Here is a 23,303-nt window from a genome sequence, read left to right as displayed (position 1 = left end):
GGTCGGCTTGTACTCGAGTATATACGGTAATCTGACCAATTATACATCTTGCTTTTTCTCTATCTATTTTTCAATCAATCTTCTATTTCTCTTTTACTGTATTTATCTCTCATATCTCTCTTGTATATAACATCTACTTAATACTTCTGCATCTAGAAATCTCTATCATCTTTCATATTCATCTTTTATCATAATAATAATGAATAATTCTTTATTTATATAGTGCACACAGATTACGCATCGCTGCACAGAGCTTACCAAATCAGTCCCTGTCCCCAATGGGGCTCACAATCTATTCAACCTATCAGTCATTTTTTGGAGTGTGGGAGGAAACTGGAGGAAACCCACGCAAACACAGAGAGAACATGCAAACTCTATGCAGATGTTAACCAGCGCTGCAACCACTGAGCCACAGTGCTGCCCATCATCTCCCTGTCATCTATCTCCTATAAAATTCGCCCATATTACAGTTTTTTTTTTTTATCATACTAAAGGGAGCCTCTTACTGGCTGTGACTGGTCATAAAATAGTTTTATTTTGGGGCCCCACTTTTAGTTTTGCCCAGGGCCCCACTTTGTCTAGAAACGGCCATGGCCACAGTATTAATAGGTCTAGTTTGTGTCCAGCGTACAACCTAAAAATCTCTGACCTATTACACAAATTCATTTTCAATTCTAAGGACTTGTATGTAATAATATCTGGAAATGAAATTGTATCAAATGTTGAACTAAATGCCTGTTTAATATTGATGTACATTTTCCATATCTTCCCAGGAATGCAGTCACTTTTAAAGACCATAATCCTGAAGTCTGTTCCTAAGAAGATATGGAGAGGCAGACATGATTGAGATGACCCCGCTGCCACCCCACAGCTTTCAAAACTGACAGCCCTTATGGCTTTATATGATGAGGACATTTTGAACAACGCTTTCTACCTGTCTATCCAGAGACAGAGACCCGACCTTATCACTAACGTCGCCAGAGTTCATGGCATTGTAAGTATTCTTAAACCATAACGGTTTCTTGCATTTGAAAAACGATTCTGAAAATATATCACTAATGGAAGCCTATTATATTCTAGCACAGAGAAGGCAGTGTTATAGTAGTTATAGAGATTATCAGTATAGCGTTTTTTGTTTTAGTTATATACCTTTTGAATATACCTATGTACACAATTGGTACTATTAGAAGTCAGGGTTTTTTTACATTAGGACGGTTATATATTTTACATAAAAGAATATATTTTAGTAGTTCTATGCTTTCCTGGGAAGAAGACAGCAAAATGGAAACATGTAGGTCATTACCCATAATGGCAACTTGTTATAAGATGAACACTTAAAGGGATGTTGTTGCCAGCTTTTACTCTAGTGTGCAAATAAGCTAAATAACGCATGAAAGTAAAATTCATGCTCCACTAAGTTTATCAGCATTTCCCCATTTGCAGATGTGTCAGCATTGTCTACTCTAAGCAGTTGATGCCACATTGTTTGCATACACATTATTTTTTATTTATTTTTGTCATTTTAATTTTGGAATATTTTTAGACATTTTGAATTCTAGAACCTTTACAAATGACAGGTACCAGTAATGATAGTATCACAGACCTTCCTTTGTTAGAGACGTAGTTCTGACTACAACAAATTACCGGTATTTCTATAAGCTGTATAAATGAAAGAAAAAGCCTACAATGCTGGCTCTTGATTTACTTACAATTTGTCAGCTTATTAATTTGTTAAAGGAATACACCTCCTTTCTTCTGAATGATTTATGGGCATAAGGTAATGATTCCTCTCTCCTGACCTTTACAATTAGACTTTTCACCTGTTATCCCTATTTAACTGTCTTCAATTTTAATTGCTTGCAATGTACTTGTTATGCGGTTGCCCTTTAATTTTTGAGTTAATTAAAAGACACCCCCCTCGTTTATTTCAATGCACAGCTGGTGGAGCCCTGTGACGCCAGGCAATTTCTTCCTGGTTGTATCAATATGTATCAAAAAGTCCCTTCAATGAAATGATTCTCTAGACAGGGTTTCTACTATGGAAATGTATCTCTTTATATTGTGTAGGTGAAACAGGCAAAGATTAAACCCTTCTATAAAGACGTCTAAGAATTCCTTGGACAGGGGAAACTAAATCCTTCATTTAAAGGAAATCCACCATCAAAATCCAGCATGATAAGCCAGGGACACTTACTCACAGATCCAGGCACTGTGACTATGGTAATCTTCTTATTTTATGTTAACCACGGCCGCCTCCTTTCTAAAATTTTGCTATTGAGCCAGAAGGGCTCTGGGGGTGTTACCAGAGCACCTCCGTGCTGTAGCTTCACAAGCTTTACAGTTTGCAAGGAGAACCCACCCCTCACCCATTCACTGTGTGAGATTATGAAATTACATCAGGCAGTGGGAGGGGGGGGGGGATGCTGAGGGAACCGGGGAAGGAAGAGTGTAAAATAGTTGATTATAGACAGAAAAAAAGCAATGGATAACAAATATAAAAACAGTTTCACAGTTGTGTTGCCTGGATCTATGAGTAAGTGCTTGATTTTGATGATAGATTTTCTTAAAAGATAATAACCCATTTCTTATGATCTGTCAAAAATCTGTGTGATAGTGAGGATAGACATATCTCCAGGGTGTATAACTAGCGCTGGCTGTAGCTGTTATGGTCATAACTGGTGCCTCATTCCCTTTTAATCTCCAGTGTGGCCTGATCGCATATATTTCCAATTTAAACAATATAAGACACCAGGTGCTGTTTACGGATCACATGCATTTCACTGGAAACTGCTATGCGATTTGGCTAAGCCCCACCCCCGGGCACTACTGTTGTGGCATGTGTGACCATACCCTAAATGGTTTACTTCCTTGTCCAAACCAATTCACCCTCCAGACGATCAAATGGCAAAGCTCTGAAAATAGGGCTGTCACTGGTATGACCCCACAAGAGAGGCTAATGAATGTATATAAATGGCTTGCACATGCCCCATTTACTTCTCTCGGCTCATACACATGGCCATCGTGGGAATCACTGTATTGGAAGATCTGATTTTAATCACATAACAGTAATGTATAGAATATTGTTTTGGGCATGTAAATATCTCCTAAATGACTTATCAGAAATGTCTTCTCCTTCCCTTACGTGCCCTCATAGGCTTAAGGGGGGAATGATTTGATCCTTCTTCTTGTCAACATTTTCAGCCTGGTCTTGTGTTTAATCTTGTGACTATTCAAGTGTGTAGATGAGACCTAAGACTAAGGACTTCTCTGTTCTACTTGAAAAGAGTGATCATGCCTACATGCCGTCTATACGGCGGATAATAAGTAGCATCTTCACCCCCTCCTTATGACTGTAGATAATTTCTAAATCCAGTGTTAAATTATTTGTAGTGCTAGAGTTATCGTGTTTTGTTCTAAGTGTCTTGCGCTTTCTGCCATCTCAATCTTATTTGTACTTGGGGAAAATCCAGCTGCGTGAAAAGTATTTGGGACAAAGTCGATAATTCTGAGACCTGATGTGTCATGTGATCTATGTCACTTCATGTTTTTGGAAGATCTATATGTTTTTTCCAAATAAACAGCAAGTTGATGGGCATGAAATGATCAAATTTCTCGCTGTATTAAGTTCAGAGGAGGCTTCAAACAACTTAAATATGTTTGCGAGTTCTGGTTCATTAAGACATTTCACATTATTTCAGGGATGCTCTGTCTGCCAATATTAACTATAATTTCTTCCTGCAGGAAATAACAAGCTGTTCAGCTGCCAAGCGCTGAGAATTAGACAAAATTTTGGTGCCTGAAGCCCTTATTGTCATACAAATCAAATCTCTTTCCAAATATAGGGCAGCACTTCTTGTAGACAATGTCTCTGGGATTGTATTTGGGCATTGATTAAAATGGAATTTCTATATTCTACCTCCCTCTTTAATAACCATCTTATTACTGAACTTTTCACCTTGGCTTTCACAAGGGCTGCATTCCCTTTCTTCATTATCATCACAGATCCTTACATTTGGTTGCCACCGTATTTAGGCTCCGCTCCTTTCAGACAAACGTATGCTATGCCCAGGACCCGGACTTTCATTACTGGGAGAAGGGGAGGGTTAAGCGTTCCTCTCCATAAGAAGCCAGGCAGCCGGCTGTACATACGTAAAAAGATAGTCTGCTCTATCCCTTTTTTTTTCAGCGGCACATAAAGGTGGGCAATAGGGCCTTTCAAATGTATGGTCCATTAAAGAGAATGTGGCCATGTGCTCCCCATGCTGAAACTGTGATTAACTTTAAAAATATCCTATTGGGAAGCTGTCGGTTTGCAGATTGGAGTCTGTCTTACTATAAGCATAGAATATCATTCATTTTTTTTTTATTATATTTTTTTTCTTTTTTTACGACACAAAGAAAATACATACTAACATGGCATAGAATATAGTGTGCGCCATAGTATTGTATATTTAAGTAACATCTATAAACCCTTTTCTCTTTCTTCCTAAAGGTTCTGGTCCCACGTAAAGAAAGTTTTACAAGTAGCTTGTTCTCGACCTGTCACTTTGAGTCCTATGTACTCAAACCCAGTGAAGGGGGGTTCCTGACAGAAAATGGAAGGGTAAGGAAATTGTTATGTAGCTGGTCACCTAGCTTTTTAACAAATCAATAATATTACTGAAACCAGAAATTTTTGTTAACTTTCTACACTTTTTTACTCTCATCCTCATTTTCCTTATCTTATTTTCACTCTGAAATTCTGCTGAATTCTGTCTCGCTAATAAGACAGACAGAAGCTCATTAAGGTGGCAGATTACATAGAGACTCAATGAAAGAGGGAGGGGGAGCAGTGAGTCGCCAAAGCTTAAGTATCTGTACAGGATCTTTAAGACCATGGAAAATTTACAGAAAGAATCTTCATAGAGCAGCAGCAGCTTTATATTTCCTAATCTCACATCTCATGCTGATGTGTATAGAAGTCATGATAGTGCCACACTTCAAACACGTATCTCTTCTGTACCGTAGCACTTGGAAACTAAGTTCTGGTGGCATATGTCTTTCTAGGTGCCACAGAACCGCAGATATCCATAGTTAAATTTGCAGTCGAACATAATAAAATATATACAGTAATTATCATAATTTTTTAATTTTTTTTTCATAATTTGCCATTCTCTACTGTAGCCATGGATATCTCTGGTTCTGTGGCATCTATGAACATTTTGAGATTCCCCTCTTTTATAGAACACTGGAACTGGGTTTCTAGCCTCCTCTGTTTTGGAAGATGTGACAATTTTAAGTTTTCCTCCTTCCCATCCAGTTTGTCAGCTGAAAGGAGAATGGAGAAGGAGCTTCAGGTAGACAGATATTATTCCAGAAGTACTTGGACACACTGGAGATGTATTAGTGTGTAGGTTTTTAGACCAGTGCAGAGTAGAACTAGACGATTCTCTGCTGCACCAGATTAATCATTGTATATGGTGCAGTATAAGACTGTGAGTTGTACTTTACACCTCCTATTAGTTGGTCTCGTTTGCTGCACCACAATAAATATTCTATTCAATTATCAGTCCAGTCACGCTACCTAGTTATTGAGGACGTGCATATTAATAAAATAACATTTTTAGTAGCGAATATAAAAACAAACAGTTGATGTTGCCATGAGAAATCTATCATGGGATCTACTTTATTAAGTAGATCGGGGATGGTAGATTTCCTTTAAAGGACCTCTACAATCAGGATTATGGATTATAAACCAAGTACACTTGCATGTTGGTGCGTGCCCCCTTTGTAAGGATCCGCTGTTCTTTAAGCTTTTTATGCCTTTAAAAAAACAAACAAAAACAAAAAAAACTTAAAAATGAGCCTTAAGGGTTTCACGCTCCATACAAGTCAATGGAGCTCGGAGCCCCTCAGGCTCATTTGCATAGTTTTTAAACATATTTCAATAAAAAAGGTATAAGGCATCAATACTGGGACATTCTGACTTTAGCCTGGGTCGTGAGGACTCTGTATTTAGTCAGTGGAGACGGGCTGGCAAGTTTAGAGCTAAACATTTAAGTAGAGACTCGGCTTGGTTAACGACTCAACAACTCATGGAACTCACAGACCCATGCCCCCAGTAGCGTGGAGAGTTCCGCAGCTAGGACACTACTTGACCTCCTTCCCTCCCTCCCTCCCTGCTCTATTTTCCAAAAACCCAACCTCATTTGAAAGTCTTTGTTCCAACACGGGGACTGTACGACACGCACTTTCCTCCTCTTGCACGTGTCTCCTATCTGTTCCTGAGGACCCTGGTCCTCAGTACTTGGCCCAATGGGAAATGGACCTAAATATCACACTCGCACATGAACAGAAAGAGAGCATCTTCAAACTTTGTCACAGCACCTCAATTAGTCCAAAATGCCAAGAGGCAGGGTATAAACTTAGGTGGTATAGGGTCCCTACCCTATTACACAACATCTTTCCGTTGGTACCTCCTACGTGCTGGAGATGTGGAGAGGAGGAAGGATCTTTCTTCCATGTGTTCTGGTCATGTCGGATTCTTGCCCCTCTGCAAAATTTGCAGCGTTTTAACTCCTTGGTCTTGCTCCAGAGCAAGTTGGATAGCTGGAGAAGGCCTTTTAGATTAAACCCCCATTGGCTGGCAATTATTACCACGAGAGATGAACTTTTTATTAATGAATTACTTGAATTTTGGCAACACAATGTGGACACAGCAAATATCGGCATTGTATGGGATACCTTGAAGGGATGCATCAGGGGTTGGTGGCATAGGGAAATCAAAAGCACTAAAGCCTTATATAATAAAAAGGAGTTGGGATTAAAGAGCGATATCCAACATTTAGAACACCTACATCGTGAGCATCCTACACCACACAATAGTCAACAATTAAATACACTGAAACAGGAATACGATGAATTTTTAACACACAAAGCACAACAAGCAATTTTTTTCAGGGGTAAGAATCAATTCTGTATGTCAGGTAAGCCAGGTAAATTTCTCTCGGAGCTTATTTCGGAACCAGGTAGGGGTAACAAGATTCAACAGATCCAGGACACAATAGGCGACATCTTAGCCGATGAGGGACAGATCAGACACACCTTTGAGAGATACTACGCAGATCTGTATAGATCTCAGGAGGGAGTTGGAGAGGTGGATGTTAATAGATACCTTGACTGAATTAAACTTCCTAAATTAACGGAGGAACAGATACAGGTACTAGAGTCCCCACTGACGGTCGAAGAATTAAAGGTGGCAGTTCCATTCAGGGAAACACCAGTCCAGGATCTGACGGACTCCCCTTTGAAATATATAGAAGATACGGCGATGTTCTCCTCCCTATGTTAATGGGGGTCTTGAATAAAGCTAGGGATGAGAACTCTCTCTCGAGTTCAATGAGAGAAGCTATTATAATTTATAATTATAAAAACCCGCTATATTGCGATTCCTACAGACCTATATCACTGTTGAACACAGACATTAAGATTCTGGCGAAAGCCTTAGCCCTCAGATTACAGAGAGTGATTGGTGACTTGATACACCGAGACCAGAGTGGGTTCATGCCGGGGAGGTCGGTTAACAACTTTGACAGGCTGTTTATAAATATTCAACGATGCGAACCCGGGGGCGACCACTCCATCCTGTCACTGGATGCCTCAAAGGCCTTTGACAGGGTGGAGTGGTCGTTTCTATGGGGGGTGCTGGGTAGATATTGTTTTGGTGAGAGTTTTCTGTCATGGACAAAACTATTATATAGGAATCCTACCGCCAGAATTGATGTCAATGGCAGATGGTCCGAGCAGATTAGGTTAGAGAGGGGCACAAGACAAGGGTGTCCCCTCTCTCCTATGCTGTTTAATTTATTTTTGGAGCCACTTGCGTCACTTATAAGGGAAGATAAGAACATACGAGGATTTGAGGGTGGGGACCCCACTGACAAAATTATATTATATGCAGATGACATACTATTGTGTTTGAAGAATCTTGAAGTCTCCATCCCTGAGGTGATGCGAGTGGTCCAGGAATTCGGTGGGAAATCTGGGCTGGCCATCAACTGGGATAAGACCATGCTCCTACCCCTCGGTCATACCCCCCCAATAAGACATGGACCCATAACTATCATTTCACCTGAACAAGAAATGGAATATCTAGGCCTTAAGGTCTCAACCAAGATAGAGGATTATGCTAGGCTTAACGTCGTTCCTGTTATAAACAAACTAAGGGGCAAAGTAGCGATATGGACCAAGCTGCCATTGTCCAGAGCAGATAGGGTGGGCCTTCTTAAAATGATTATGCTACCACAGCTGTTGTATGTATTGTCGGCCTCCCCGGTATGGATCCACGATAAGTTCTTTCATCTAATAGAAAGACTCATAAATGAACTAATATGGGGACGCAAGCATTTAAGAATCAAGTTGGACTATTTATACAAAAAATATAAGGAAGGGGGTCTGTCTATCCCCAATTTCAGACTTTACTTCCTAGCATCCAAAATATGCTTCTTGTCTAGATGGAAGGACACTGACGTGATGAAGGAAATAGTAGGTAAAGCCAGTGGATTGGGACAATGGATGGAAGTATTAGAGTCAGGCCAGTGGGGTACCGGGGAATTTCGGAAAAATCCTTTTTGTAATATGCTCAATGAAACATGGAGAACACTAAGGAAAGTAGGGCAAATAAAAGGAGCGATAGAATCTACCCCCTTATGGTATAACTTAAACATTAGAGAGTTTTGGAAAGCACAGGACACAGGGAATTTTTGGTGCAATTTGGGGATAACTAAGGTGGCACAAATATTCACAAATGGCAAGTTGATACCATATATAGAACTACAAAGAGATTATGGGATTGATAACAAACACTATTTACACTATATACAAATCATGGATGCATACAGGGGATCCACGAGTAAAGTTTTTTTCACAATTGAAGAAGACACGTTGATAGATAAGATTTGGGTTAATTGGACGGGTAAATATACGGTATCTAAAATATATAACATGTTAAATAGTGAAAATACACGGAATATGAAATTCAAAGCACAAGGGCACTGGGAATCAGAAGTGGGGGATATGACTAATGAGCAATGGCAATGTGCCTTTCATAATATTAACCACGCGTCTATAACTATGAATCACAGGATGGTGTATTTTAATTATCTCCATCGTTTATATTACACACCCCGGAAAATAGCTAAAATGGGGAAGCAAGGCACCGCACGTTGTTGGCGATGCGGCGCCGCTGATGCGGGGTTCTATCATATGGTATGGAGCTGCCCGCAGATTGGCCCTTTTTGGGCAGCGGTACATCAAAAAATAGAAGACCGAGTTGACATTTCTATAGAAGCCTCAGTAGAGATATTAGTGCTTAATGTAATTAGCCGAAAACTATATCCAGCTCTGAGGAAACCCCAAATAGAAGCGATTTGTAGACTCTCCCTAATAGCAAAAGTTGTTATAGCTAAAAGCTGGAAAAACACGACTCCACCAAACATAAGTCACTGGGAGGCCCTATGTCGCAAAGTGGAACAGTATGAGAAAACACAATACGCCCGAAGGGAGAAAAACTCAGGTAGGGATAAGCCCTGGCTATACCAAATAAAATCAATATAGTGGTTCCCTGTCCGCTGATGGCCTTTTTTTTTTTTTTTTTTTTTTTTTTTTTTCTCCCTCTCCTCCCCCCGCGGCAAAAAAAGGGGGCATAAAAGGCTAAAAGAAGAGCAGATCCTGATAAAGGCGGCACACACCAGCATGTTAGTGTATTTGTTTTATAATCCATGATCCTGATAGTAGATTTCCTTGAAAGCTAAGCTAGATTTTCTGATCATGACTATTTATTTTCCCATTTCTAATGTTTTTCAGGAGGTTTTCATTCAGGGAAATCTGGTTAAACTGGGAGCAGGTTTTGGATATCATCTCTCTGTATCCGTTCTATTTGAGGAGACTTTCTACAATGAAAGAGAAGAAAGTTTCAGTATTTTGTGTATTTCTCGACCTTTAGAACAAGATGAGAATCTAGGTATAATTGCTGAATTATTTTCTTTTTCCGGGGACTCCTTAGAAATTTTAATGGGACGCCCCAAGATCTGTTTTATGATTGCTGCATTTGTGTATTCTAGAAGAAGTTTCGGTTCCGTCCACTACATGCACTTTAAAGAACATTGAAGATGTTAAGGAATTCCTAGGAAAACATGTGGATAAATTTGACAAAAGCATCACTTCTTACCGCAGCACATTTAAAATACATGAGAGAAAGAATCTTCGACATTACATAGTGAGTTTTCCATTTTGTTGAATGCAGTGGGTTATGTTGCTGTCAGAGCTAGCTTTATTGAATGTGCTTTGTGCAATTATATTTCACAAAGAATATTTTATTTTCTAGGATTCGGTCAGTACTCTTTATACAAAATGTCTTCAACATTTACTACGAGATTCTCATTTGGTAAGCTTTTCTACTTCTTGCCGTTAAGGTTATTTGTTTTAGTTTTTTTTTGTAGAATTTTAATTTCTGCAGAATAGAGGCTAGCAATTGGATCATTAGAAACAAACCTCTGGGCCACTACCATTCACAAGGAATTGGGGTTGTGCATGCATCCTGCTACTCCATTCATTCTCTGAGATTGCTGGAGATAGACTAGCACAACACTTGTCTATTTCTGTCAGTCCTATAGAATTGCGTGGCACATAATTAACTTGCCACTCTATCAATTAAAGGGTATGTGAATCTTGTTCTCATGATCACTTGAAAGTAGATAGCTATCCCAAATGACCCTGTTACCTATCTTCAGTAGTCTCAGACTACTGGGCGCTTTAATGCTTCATTTATATGGAGTTCTCTGGGGCACTGTTTTCATGATTCATAGCTGGGTAAGACCAGATCGGGATAAAGCATAAGGGTGGAAATCTACCATCAAAATCGAGCATGATAAACTAGAAACACTTGCCCATAGATCCAGGTGCCGTGAATGCGGTATTTCTTAAATTTATCCATGACCTCCTTCCTTCTAAAATCAACTTTATCAACAAAATTATGCTAATGCCTCAAAAGGGCTCCTGGGGGTGTTATTAGAGCCCATCTGTGCTGCCGCTTCACAGGTAGTTACACTGCTTCACCCTCCCCCCTGCTCAACAAACAACATCCTTCACACTCCTTCACACTTACAGAACTGTATTAGAACTACAAAGAACAATAGATGTCTAATACACTATGCTGGAAAAACACATTGTATGACTTGATTGTATGGCACACCACCACTACTGTTAAGGCTGTTACTTATGTTGCAGAGAACGATTGCAAAGCAAGAAACACAGATGAATTTAATGAAGCAAGCAGTAGAGGTAAAGTGATTTTTCTGGACCTGTATTTGAGACTCTACACCTGTTATACACAGATAAGTGTTTTCCGTTATCATTGACTCTCTCTGTCTATGCAGATGTATGTTCACCATGGTATTTATGATCTAATCTTCAAGCAAGTGGGGACCATTGAGGCAAGTGAGGTGGGTAACAAGACTCAGGACTTTGTTGCTCTTTTCTGATTTCCTTAGAGATTTTTAAGGATGTCACATGCATCAGTTGTCAGACAGCAGCCATCTCTCCCAACCCTTCTTTTATATTTTCTATTGTATGCTTGGCCAAATTGGTATTTGTTTCAGACAGCTCTGGAATGGCTTGTTTCTCTTCAGAGCAAAAGGTTTAGACATTTTCAACTACCCAATCTTCTTCTTCTTCTTCATCATCATCTCTCATCTGGTGTAGCAATCCAAGAACCCTATATGTTGTCAAACTTTTTCAAGGCTTTTTTCTTTTATTATTTACTCCTTTTTCTAATCTAATTACATCATTAAGGCGTTCCTTCAGCTCTTTAGTAGAGCTAGGGGTTGAATCCACTTGGCTGGTTTTAGCTTTCGGTCCAGATAACATTATAGGCCTGCCTCGATTACTTTAGGTGTTATGACTATATCATCACCCAACGGGCAAATCTGCGGGGTTGCCTCCAATCATATTAAATATACCTTAAAGATGAGATCCAGTACTTTTTGACAAGTCCCTCTCTAGTACCCCATCCCTGAAAATGTTTCAGCTGTGATGCCATAAAATAAGCCCAGGGGTTTGGGACTACAAGACCCCAGCCTCCTTGCCTCTCCAAAGGGACTCCAGTTTAACTGGTTGTGGCTGACGTAAAGGAACTGTGACACTAGTACTATTTTAATAAGATTACACCTGCCTACCTCTGACAATGGCAGCTTGCACCAGGTATTCACTTTGACCTGGAAGCGATCCACCAATGGGCGCAGATTATTCTGTACATAGTCTTGGGATCTGCTAGACACCACCACCCCCTGAAATTTGAAATGGAAAATGAGTCAAGTGTTGCATCCAGGTTAAGCCCATCCACAGGGAGAAAGACAGACTTGTCCAAGTTGATTTTTTGAGACCAGAGTCTCTGCCGTATTCTGTGAAAATTTGTATTGACGGTTCATGGAACTGTACATATCTCCTAAGAGGTCATCCGCGTAAAGAACTACACGCTCTTCTATGGCACTACATTTAAATATTCATCATCTCTAACATCTGCCAATGTGGACAATCGAGAGTCCCCATCCTGTGGTTTATGGCCAGCCTAATATGAAGCCCTATGTAGTGTTGTGGAAAGTCTTAACCAGACGCCTTTAAAGGAGTATTCCCACAAAGACAAGTTTCTTATATGTACTCAGGATAGCAAAATAACACATTCTCTAATTCACTGTTATTAACAAAAAATACATCATTTAACATATAATTCCAACCTGTCTATCAGTCCTGGTATACACAATTTCAGTTGCCCCTAGACACAACCCTGTATCTTCTGACTTTGGGTCGGGTGGCTGCCATCTTGGATTTCTGTGTGACTCTGTGGTTGCTGAGATTGGTCTCTCTGCCAAGAGCCTGTAGCCACGCCCCCTACACGGAGCTCACACTCTCACTGATCACTTCCTGCCTGTCTGTCAGCCAAGCATCTGTCTCCTCTCTCTGTGTCCGTACAATGTCAGAAGCCAGATAAAGGTGTTTATACACCTGTACCCTGATAATGTAACCACATTGTCACCCCACAGAACTAGAGGGATCACAATGTGTCTGCTGAGAGAGTCACTGCCCACACTCTGGAATTTTACACTGACCATCACTGAGTGATAGGAGTTAAAACAGCAATGTAAAACAATTGTAAAGTAAGGGGTTAAATTTATCTTTGTGTAAAGGGGATTGAAATTTGAGAATTTTTTATTGTGGGAAAACACTTTTAACCTGCAAACTGTTTGTATGGGAAATCGTGTCCTTGAGACTGCTTCAGTGTTTCCCTGTTAATCAGTGCTGTGCAGTTCCTCCAATTATCAACTAGTGATGTTATAACTCCTTAAGATGTCTTTACAATGTTACTGCTGCAGAAGTCTGTCATTTAGTAGTTTCTTTGGTGCACCATAAGTATAAGGGTGCTGCCGGTTTTAAACAAACTGAAAACATGTCTGTTTTGAAACGCATGCATTTTCAATTTGTTTAAAAACAGTCCAATAACTGTCCAAAAATGCCACATGTGGCATCACCCTAAGGAGGGTGAGTTAACTATGATATGTTTTATTCCATATGTTACATGGCAGTGCACTTGTTTTTGCTAAACAAAACCTTGTAAGATGTGGTAAGAACGACTGAATAGAACACAACGGTTTTTTTTTTTTTTTTTTTCCTCTCTCGGTAATTATTGGTCTGGGTTTAATTGTCAGGATGCAACATTTAACAAGATTACAAGAAGCCTTCAAGACCTACAGCAGAAGGATATAGGAGTTAAGACTGAGTTCAGGTAAGGAGGAGCTCTTATAAAGGCAGCCGAGGTGACACAAGGAGAAGTAAATCCAGATCTACAGTAGCTGTGTGTTTTGTTTTTTTTTTTTTTTTTTTTAATTTGATCTGCATTGTAACAATATATTCCAAGACTGTACGCTCCCTTTCCATATTGTAACCCTAAGTGTTTTAAATATGTTGCATGGAGGGTGTTAACTGGTATTTGATGTTTCATATCTTCTACAGTATTAATATTCCTCGTGCTAAGCGAGTCTTGGCTCAGCTGAACCGTTGCACTTCCCCTCAACAAAAGCTGCTCTGCCTGAAGAAAGTGGTGCAGACTATCATGCATTCTCCCAGCCAGAGAGGTACGAGGTGTTATGACTGTGCCTCACACTACTGAGACACGGGGGTTAAGAATAGTAGCATTTCTGTGCAGGAGTAGGGCAGTGGTTTTCCTAAAACCCCTCTGTGAACCCATCGTAAATAGGATTTTCAGGATTTATTATTTATGGCCTGACCTTCAACGGATTAACAGGAAGTGCTCACTAGAGTCCAGTGGCCATTTTCTCTCTGTAGATGTGCGGCAGGTTGGACTGGAGGGCCTAGTGCCAATTGGTTCTGGAGGCCCACTTACACCTACATGGAAATGTTGTATATTATAAAAATTAGGTTAACTGACTTCCATTACCCACATAAGATGAATCAGTTTGAATCAGTTTTTTTCTAGTTGTGGTGGACTCTTTTGGTGGGACCAGGGCATGGGTGGCAAAGTGACTTTGTCTGAGTGGCTGTTCAATCTGGCACTTGCAATGAGAAGCCCCGAAGACCACCCATGGTCCAAGGGGGTCACTCACATGCACACATACTCTCTCCTTTTTGATATTCCTTATATTCCCAGGTTATTGCTTGAAAGTATGGAACTACAATAAAAGAAAATAAGCAGAAGACACTTGATGAGTGCCATTGTTATTCTATATGAAAGTCAAGTTGAACTTGTTATCTATTTTGATTGAAAATATTCAAAATAGTGGTTCACTATTACAACCTGTCAAAAGACTGTATGGTGCTCATATCTGATAATAAGTTTTCCATGCACAAGGAGGAAGGGAAGACCTGCGCATCACGGGGTACCAAACCACAAAAGCTGCATTAAGAGTTGTATGGAGAGTAAATAAGTTCACACGTCCCAAGGAGTACATGTCAATTTTTTACCTTCTACTAATTAGCTTATATCTTTCATACTGGCTGTATGTTCTCATGCCTGTCCTGTGGATTTAGCCATAAAAATTGGACAAAGAAATCAACAAACACAGGGAAAAGTATATATTTCTAAATAACTGTAGCTCATAACCCATAGTTATGAGCCCCCGCTAACCGGATAGGGTCAGGGGGGATTGTTCAACATTTCTTTTGACTCTAAGGACTATATCTTTCCGGGAACCCCTTTAGATCACATAACCCTCTTATAATACATATACCCCCAATTCTGGAATGAGGTATGCAGTCGGTTGAAGATGGTTGCATCAATCCTCTGTGAAGTATTTTGTTAGTTATAATAACAATCGACTTACTAAATGAACCTCACTGATGGGCAGTACACTTGACATTAGCAGGGGAACAATCCTTTTTCAGTGATTGTCATGAGCCAGAGGGTGGGAATAAAATCCATGCTGCATAAATTACTGGGCTACTCAAATGTTTGTTGTCAGTGAATTTGAGACTCAATTATCCTGCGGATAGGCTGTCCGAAATTCCATTTTGCTGAGTTCCATAGCACAAGTAACAATAGCATCGATAGTATGGCTATTCGTTATTATCCCTTTTTAATTTCATAATTGTTTATGTATGTATTGAATGTATGCTCTTGTAACCATTTTTGTTCATTTATCTGACAACTGTATGTTTTATGTCTGCACTGTACAAGCGTATATTAAATCTTTACAACTTAATAAGTCTCTGCTTGGAGCCTTAAGAACTTAGGTTTACGAAGAGATTGTGTGAGGTATTTATGTAGACAGGCGCCTTTTGCGTTCTTATTATACATTAATAAGTAAAGTATAGGTGATTTCTATCTCTTGCACTCACGCAAACATTAGATGCGGAGTGGAATTTAATGCAAAAGCACCATCTTGCTTACGTGGGCGAGGTTTTATGTACTAAATTCTAAGGCTCTCTAGTGAACCTCGTGACCTCTGAGTGGGGGGGGGGGGTTGTCACAGGAGGGTCACTTGTATATCTCCATTTCATACCTCTCCTATTCAAAAATTGATGTGCAATTCAACCAGTACCGGATCCTTAAACCATGGGCTGCACCATTGGATTTTGTCACACAGCTGCATCTTTAGCATGTTAGAATTGGTCATATGACTGTTTTCAGCAGGAATAGACAGCTCTGCACAGCATGTACAGCAGAGGCTATTCCGCTTCTATGGATGAAATGAATGGAAGCTAATCATGGACAACCCCTTCGTGACCAAGGGTTATTTGTGTCTGAATGTCCAGGTCAATTTTTGCAGTTTTGTACTCATCTTGAAAGAAAATGTACCATCACAATTAAGCATGATAAATCGGGGAACTTACTTATAGAACTAGGCACTGTGACTGTTGTAATATTCTCAGATTTGTTATCCATTGCCCCTTTTTTCTAAAATCAACTTCTAGAAGGGCTATGGGCGTGTTGTAGAAGCCCTCTATGCTCTTGCTTCAGAAGATGTTGTTACACTGCAGCTGCATATCAGTCTCACCAGCAATGAGCCCACAAATTTTATAAATCTATACCAAAATATGTTATACATTTGGAGCGTTATTCAATCGGGGACAGAGGCAGAGGGTGCATGTACTTTTTGAAAGTGCCTTTGCAGCTCCTCCTGCATTCTGCCTTCAGCTGGCAGGCTGGAGGGGGGCTCACTTCAAACGGTCATATCTCCTGTGTGTAAATAGAACGTCTATAGCTGCATGGCTGTCGTGAAGGGGTTAAACACTTGTTATAGCGTTCAGGCTAGTGAATGACTTCAGTTTCCTTCTGTTTTTTGTTTTTTAGTGAACATGGAGACAATGTGCGCTGATGATCTTCTGTCTGTGCTACTCTACTTGCTTGTGAAAACTGAGATTCCGAATTGGTAGGTAATCAGTGGCTGCTTTTCAGCATGTTTTGCTTTGAAGGATTGAAAACAAAGCTATAAAGGCCTGGATTTGCATATAGCTAAAGCACTTTTTTGATCTATTACAAAAATCCATTGTATTTCTTCCCTGGTATGAAATGTATTGTACTATGGTTGGGTACCTGACTACAAGGGAAAGTGATTTTATAGCCTGTGTGTTTAGCAAATTGAAATGGTTAACTAGAAATTAATTAGATTTACATCATTGCAACATATCTCATGAGTTGTGTTTGACACTGTCCACCAATACCTCAGTTCTGTCATGCTGAAAACTGCACAAAAGGAGTGTTGTGGGCTATGTGTTCAGACGTTACCATGAAATCACATAACGCCCATGTCACAGATTTACAGTTGTCTGATGCAGGAGAGGAGCATAATATGAGGACGTGTCCTGTGTCCTTCCACTAATCCCCTGTATACAGTTCCCTGCTAGTGGTGATCTAATGGCCAGCAGGGTATTATCTGTGTACAGAGAAGTGTGGGAGGAGGTCAGGGATCAGGTTATCCCAGCTTCCTTCAGACCCAAGGGCAACAAAACAGTAGAATTGTAATATTAACAAATAATGATTTTTGAAAAATCCAATAAAATATGTAACTAAATCGATTTTTAACAAGCCTTTAAAGGGAACCTGTCACCAGGAGACCCCTTTTTTTGCAACCCCCCTGTCCTCCTAGAGCATCACACATACACTGCTAAACATTTTTTTTATGAAGAAATCTGTATTACAGAACAAAAGATATCTTGTATATTACCTTTCAATTACATGTACTGTGTAACTAGTCTAGTTGCCCCCTGGGCGGAGCTGAAGAGGAGTAGTTTCCCCCCACCCTTGGAAAACCGCTCCTCCGTGTGTGAGATTTTCAAAAGTATACTCCCTCACCCGCCCTCCTCCTTTATTCTTTCGGCAGTGTATGTGCAATGCTCTATGAGGACAGGGGGGGGTTGCAAAAAAGGGGTCTCCTGGTGACAGCTTCCCTTTAAGCATTAACTATAGCAAAAACGACACCATCCAAATCTCCCACGTTGACTAGTCAGGTTTTTAATGCTATGGGTGTACTTTAAATGGATGTCTTGGATGCCTATAGTAATATTTTTTTTTTTTCTGACTCTCAATGGGACTAATTACCATCGTTCACCGGTCTCCATAACTACTTTTGTAGCTGCTCTTGCACCTACAGTAAAGATTTTTGAACATTGTTAACTTGCACCATATGCAGATCCCACACATTACAGAGCACGGAGCTTGGCGGTCTGTACCACTCTTGTTCAATCTGCTTGTGAGCGCCTGAGATGGCAACATTTTTATGCTTGGACATGGAGCAGAAGGTCACCTTTCAACCTGCCATTACTTCTGTTGGCGGACCCAGCAGTCAGACTGCCATTTATCAGATTTGTTTTTCCCTAAGCCAGGGAACTCGGCCATGTAGAAGGGAAGAGTGGAGAATGTCATGTTATTTTCCATTTAGATACCAGCTATGAGCTTCTGCTGTACTAGTTCATGTGAAATCAAACCGGCTTACAGGGGTTGTCCACCTTCAGCAAATAATTGACAATTTTCCAATATACTTTCTGTATCAATTCCTTGCGGTTTTCTAGATCTCTGCTTGCTGTCATTCTATAGAAAGCTTCTAACTTTACTTTCAGTGGATAGAAATCTGTCCATGGTCTTGTTGTGCCGTTAGTATCACCGCGAGTAATCAGAGCTGTGCACCTGTGTGACCATGGTCAGATTTCTGTCCACTGGAAGTAAACCAGTGGTTCTCAACCTGTGGGTCACGACTCTGGTGGGGGTCGAACGATCAAAACACAGGGGTCGCCTAAAGCCATCGGGGCCACGATTTTATAGCATTTTTTGGCACAAATACAATATTCTTGTACATGGTTTGGGGTCACGGCAACATGAGGAACTGTGTTGCGGGGTCACAGCATTAGAAAGGTTGAGAACCCTTGAAGTAAACGGTGAAGCTTTCTATAGAACTACAGCAAGCAGAGATCTTGACCACTGTAAGGAATTGGTACAGAAAGTATATTGGACAATTGTTTCAATTATTTGCTGAAAGTGGACAACAAGATAACATGCCTGTCTTTAGGGAATCCTCAACAGCCAAACGAATTATGGGAATGATTTACGAATGTATGACCAGCTGTATGCAAAGAAAACCGCTAAGTGCATCTTATTTTACTACAGGAACCTAGCATCATTTGTGTTTATTGATTTCTCTTGCATGAAGTGTTCCGTTAAAGCTGGTGTAGGCTGGTCCCGGATCCACCATATGTAATCCATTTAGTGAATTATGAGTACTGCATGTTTACTTTTTTATGGTTAGTTTTGTGTTTTATTGCCATGTTTGCTACCTTATTGATATTGCTGCTATGATTTACATCCCATAAATGAAATGGTGTTTTTGAAAAAGACTGATGGTACAGTAGGACAATTCTCCATTTATTTTTATAATTTTATCCTCTGAATACTGGGGCTAGTTGTTACACTGACCACTCTTATCCTTTCTCCTTAACAGCGAGCATTACCTATAACTACAATTTCTTGTTTTTATTCTCCACCCCAAGGATGGCAAACCTTAGTTACATAAAGAATTTTAGATTCTGCAGCACAACCAAGGATGAACTGGGTTATTGTTTGACATCCGTGGAGGCCGCTGTTGAATATATCCGCCAAGGAAATCTTACCCAAGCAGCTGCAGTGAGTAAGATGATTGATGTGAGAGAAACTGTAAAAATTACTTCACCTTATAGGTATCTTCTAACAGATTAGAAGTGGATAATAAATGCATGATCTCTAGAGTAATGAGGTCCTGTTTTTTTAATCCAGCATAACTACAGTGAGGATGAGCTTAAACGAAGTAACAAAGAATTAAAGGAAACCTACCACTTGAAGTGGCAGGTTTCTGATGGAAATACCGGGCACCAGCTCAGGGTGAGCTGGTGCCGGAGATTATTTTTGTTAGTGTTTTAAACCGCGGTAGCGCGGTTTAAAACACTTTTTAAACTTTATAGCCGGCGCAGGGAGGTATGCGCTTGGCGCTTACCATGCGCGCGACCGTGCACGCGGCTACATAGGAAGTGAAGGAGAGCCGCACGCATGGTAAGCGCCAAGCGCGTCCTTCCTGCGCCGGCTATAAAGTTTAAAAAGTGTTTTAAACTGCGATACCGCGGTTTAAAACACTAACAAAAATAAGCTCCGGTATCCAGCTCACCCTGAGCTGGTGCCCAGTATTTCCATCAGAAACCTGCCACTTCAAGTGGTAGGTTTCCTTTAAAGGGAATCAGGGACCTCATTTTCACTAAAGACCGGTTGCAGAAGCCCAATACATTTGCATTGCAAATATGCCTTTCTGTCTTTTCTAAGCATTTGCATTACAATATAATTGTGTGTTTTATACTACCTTAAACCCAAATCCTCTGCTCTCAGCCCCCACCTTTGTGCTCCTGTACAGCTCCTGCTCCTTTACTGAGCTCACAGCCTGATAAGCTGACATCAGTGGGAGAGGGAGTAGCTGCATAGGAGCACAAAGATGGGAGCTGAGTGATCTACACAGACAAGTTGCATATTTTTTTTTAAATGCATCCAAATCAAAGCCCTACCCCTAGGACTACACAGGGGATTCTTTCAGGGTGCCAGGTAAATCAAAACACACAATTCTATTGTAACGCAAATGCTTAGAAAAGGCTGACATTTGCAATGCAACTGTGACAGGCTCCTGCATCCTGTCTTCAGTGAAAATGAGGTCCCTGGTGACCGGTTCCTTTTAAAGCAAACGTCACCAAGAATGTAATTTTAAGCTGGTGACAAGTTCAAACAACCTAGCCTATACATTCGAAGATTGTAAGAAAATGTCTTTGTCAGCATTCTGAATATTGCCACTACTATATAAAACCCGCTGCTGGCAGGGAGCCAGGTAATGAGTGCCAAAGTGGGGGTGGTTCGGAAGGTCCACAGTAGCCTGTGTCTCTCTTGGATGACTTCTTCTACACTGGATGTGGAGGAGAGGAAGCATTCATGAGGATACTGAGACACAAGCTACGGCAGCTGCCCATCCCTAGGGCTCACCACGTGGTGCTGGAAGGGAAATAAAGATTTATAGAGGCATAATACAGAATGCTGACAAAGGCATTTTTAATAGCATAGGCTATTGGAAACTGTATACATCTAAAAATGACATTTGTGGTGAATGGTTAGCTTTAAAGTGTCATTTTATTTATTTTATATAATCCAACTAATGTCAACATTATCATAACCAGTGTAATTCCCCGGTGTAGAGGAGCATAACAGAAACTAAAAATGGAAGAATGGAAGGTCTTTAATTCATTTTCCATTCCCCATGGCCTTTATTTACCTTCCGTTAATAGCAGAAAACAAACATGGTATGCATTGTGTAACAGAACCTGCCAAAGTCAGGTGTGAACTTTCTGACTAAGAGACCCAAAACCTGCAAAATGTGCCATGATTTGGGATGAAATTACACATGTGGCATTTGTTTTGATTCATCACTTGCTTTGACACAATCGTATTAATAATTTGAAATTATTGTTGTCATATTGAAATATTCCATGTTGCATTCTAGGATCCTGATGGGAGTGATAAATCTCTGTTATGGCGGAGAATGGACTTGCTGTCTCGCACCTCCTCTGCCCCCATTGACTGTTTATTCCAGGTGAGTGGCCTATGGGTGAGGTACGCTTCTGCTTCTGTGGTACTAGTGCATGGTAATTGTGTTCTATTGAATCTTCACCTTCTATTAGGGTAATTCTGCTTTCCATTTATTTTATTGTAGCACATTGCCTCGGGACATCAAGAAGAAGTGGAGAAAATGCTGAACCAAGGAGAAGCAGATGAAGAAGTTGTACAAAAGATGTGTCATCCTCTCTGCTCCTGTGATAACTGTGACAAGTTGACTTCTGGGTAAAGATTTTTATTTTTAGAGTAGTTTTAAGTCAAAAGAGAATCCTCAAGGAAGGAGGATTAACATAAATCCCGGTCATTTTTTGCTTTTCTCTAGGCTTTGGCTTGAAGATAAATTTTAAGAGTGATGAGGGTTTTTGCTGAGTAGGCATAAATATAAACATTCTTGTGCTGGTCTAGAACCTGCAACTCATGTCCCAGTATCAGCTGAACGTTTGATACAGTGGTAGCCAGTAGGGCTCATGGAAGATTTTCCAAACATCCTTGACTCCAGACTTCAATGTATCAGTGTGCTACTGCTGTATAAAAAAAAAAAAGTATATGTTTAGGGGAGGCCATAATGGCCTACAATTGAGTGATGCCACTGTATAGAATCTGTCCCCAGTTTATGTCCCAGTGTTGGAACTGTCCACATAACTCCATAGGGAGACACCCTGAACATTGACAGCAACCAATCACTGCCTGGGATTGATGTTCGTTCCTGATGTCAGCAGGGGAGGGGATACACATGGGAATGTATTAAACATATTCACTTATTCAGTAAGATATTTAAAGGGAAACTATCAGCAGAAATTGACCTAATAAACCATAAAGCCTTTCATTCCATGTATATGTTGGGAATCCTCCCCACATATATTTACAACTGAAGGCAAAAACATGGAGAGAACGGTCTGAAGAGGAAAACTATTTATAGAGCTGGCTTCTAGCTGGTTCCTGGCATGTAATTGCTTCCAGCCTCAAGAACTCTAAATTTACTGCCTGAAATCTGTACGTATGAAATTGCACGTATATTAATAGTCCTAAGTAATAATGTAATTTGTTCATTTCCATTATTATTAACAGAAGGCGAGTAGAAGGTAACTCTCCATAGAGGTGTCATGTATGGGGGAGCTTCCATCGTACTTCCATTATGTATAGTGTAAAAAACATTGCAGGATCTGTTTGAGTTACTTCTGTTCAGCAGTGCCTTGTAGTGCAAGTTATGGCTTCTAATATATTTTATTCCTCAGTAGATTTTAAATCTGCTTTTGTAGTTATTTTTAATAGGCATATTTGTATCTAAGGATCAGTTAAGTTTTTTTTTTTTACTTGTCTCTAGGAAGTTGAATGATACCTCAATTGTAACTCCATTATCACGAGATGATCGAGGATATACCCCCCTACACGTTGCCGCTATTTGTGGTAAGTAACGCTGACTATGAACCTGATATAGATGTCCTGTGCATTATCTCATTCAGCCAGTAGCACATGCCGGTAACAAAAATTGCTGTGTGTTTTGTTTTTAAACAGAATACATTTGAACTGTCAGATGATACTTGTAATGTATTGTTTGATGCGTTAAAGGGGTATTCCAGGAATAAGGATAATCTGTATTTAGAAAGGTCATTAAAATCTAATGTAATGTGTAATTGATTGTTAT

General features: G+C 40.1%; 1 protein-coding gene across 4 annotated transcripts in view; it reads left to right on the top strand.

Annotated features, from left to right (window-relative positions):
- Window positions 1-23,303, top strand: part of ANKRD27 (ankyrin repeat domain 27) — a 60,409-nt gene that overhangs the window by 15,503 nt on the left and 21,603 nt on the right. For all 4 annotated transcript variants that reach the window (XM_072117219.1, XM_072117220.1, XM_072117217.1 and 1 more), the window contains exons 2-15: window positions 774-994; window positions 4,493-4,603; window positions 9,844-10,000; window positions 10,101-10,255; window positions 10,364-10,423; window positions 11,266-11,319; window positions 11,415-11,480; window positions 13,740-13,816; window positions 14,044-14,165; window positions 16,841-16,919; window positions 19,531-19,663; window positions 21,546-21,635; window positions 21,756-21,883; window positions 22,983-23,065. In XM_072117219.1, coding sequence (XP_071973320.1) covers window positions 893-994; window positions 4,493-4,603; window positions 9,844-10,000; window positions 10,101-10,255; window positions 10,364-10,423; window positions 11,266-11,319; window positions 11,415-11,480; window positions 13,740-13,816; window positions 14,044-14,165; window positions 16,841-16,919; window positions 19,531-19,663; window positions 21,546-21,635; window positions 21,756-21,883; window positions 22,983-23,065 — 1,417 coding nt within the window. In that variant the 5' untranslated portion in view covers window positions 774-892. The remainder of the gene's footprint in view (window positions 1-773; window positions 995-4,492; window positions 4,604-9,843; window positions 10,001-10,100; window positions 10,256-10,363; window positions 10,424-11,265; window positions 11,320-11,414; window positions 11,481-13,739; window positions 13,817-14,043; window positions 14,166-16,840; window positions 16,920-19,530; window positions 19,664-21,545; window positions 21,636-21,755; window positions 21,884-22,982; window positions 23,066-23,303) is intronic.

Source organism: Engystomops pustulosus, chromosome 7 (genome assembly GCF_040894005.1).
Source record: "Engystomops pustulosus chromosome 7, aEngPut4.maternal, whole genome shotgun sequence".
NCBI classification, from domain to species: domain Eukaryota; kingdom Metazoa; phylum Chordata; class Amphibia; order Anura; family Leptodactylidae; genus Engystomops; species Engystomops pustulosus.
The sequence above is the reverse complement of the archived record's forward strand: the minus strand, read 5'-3'. Positions and strand labels throughout refer to the sequence as shown.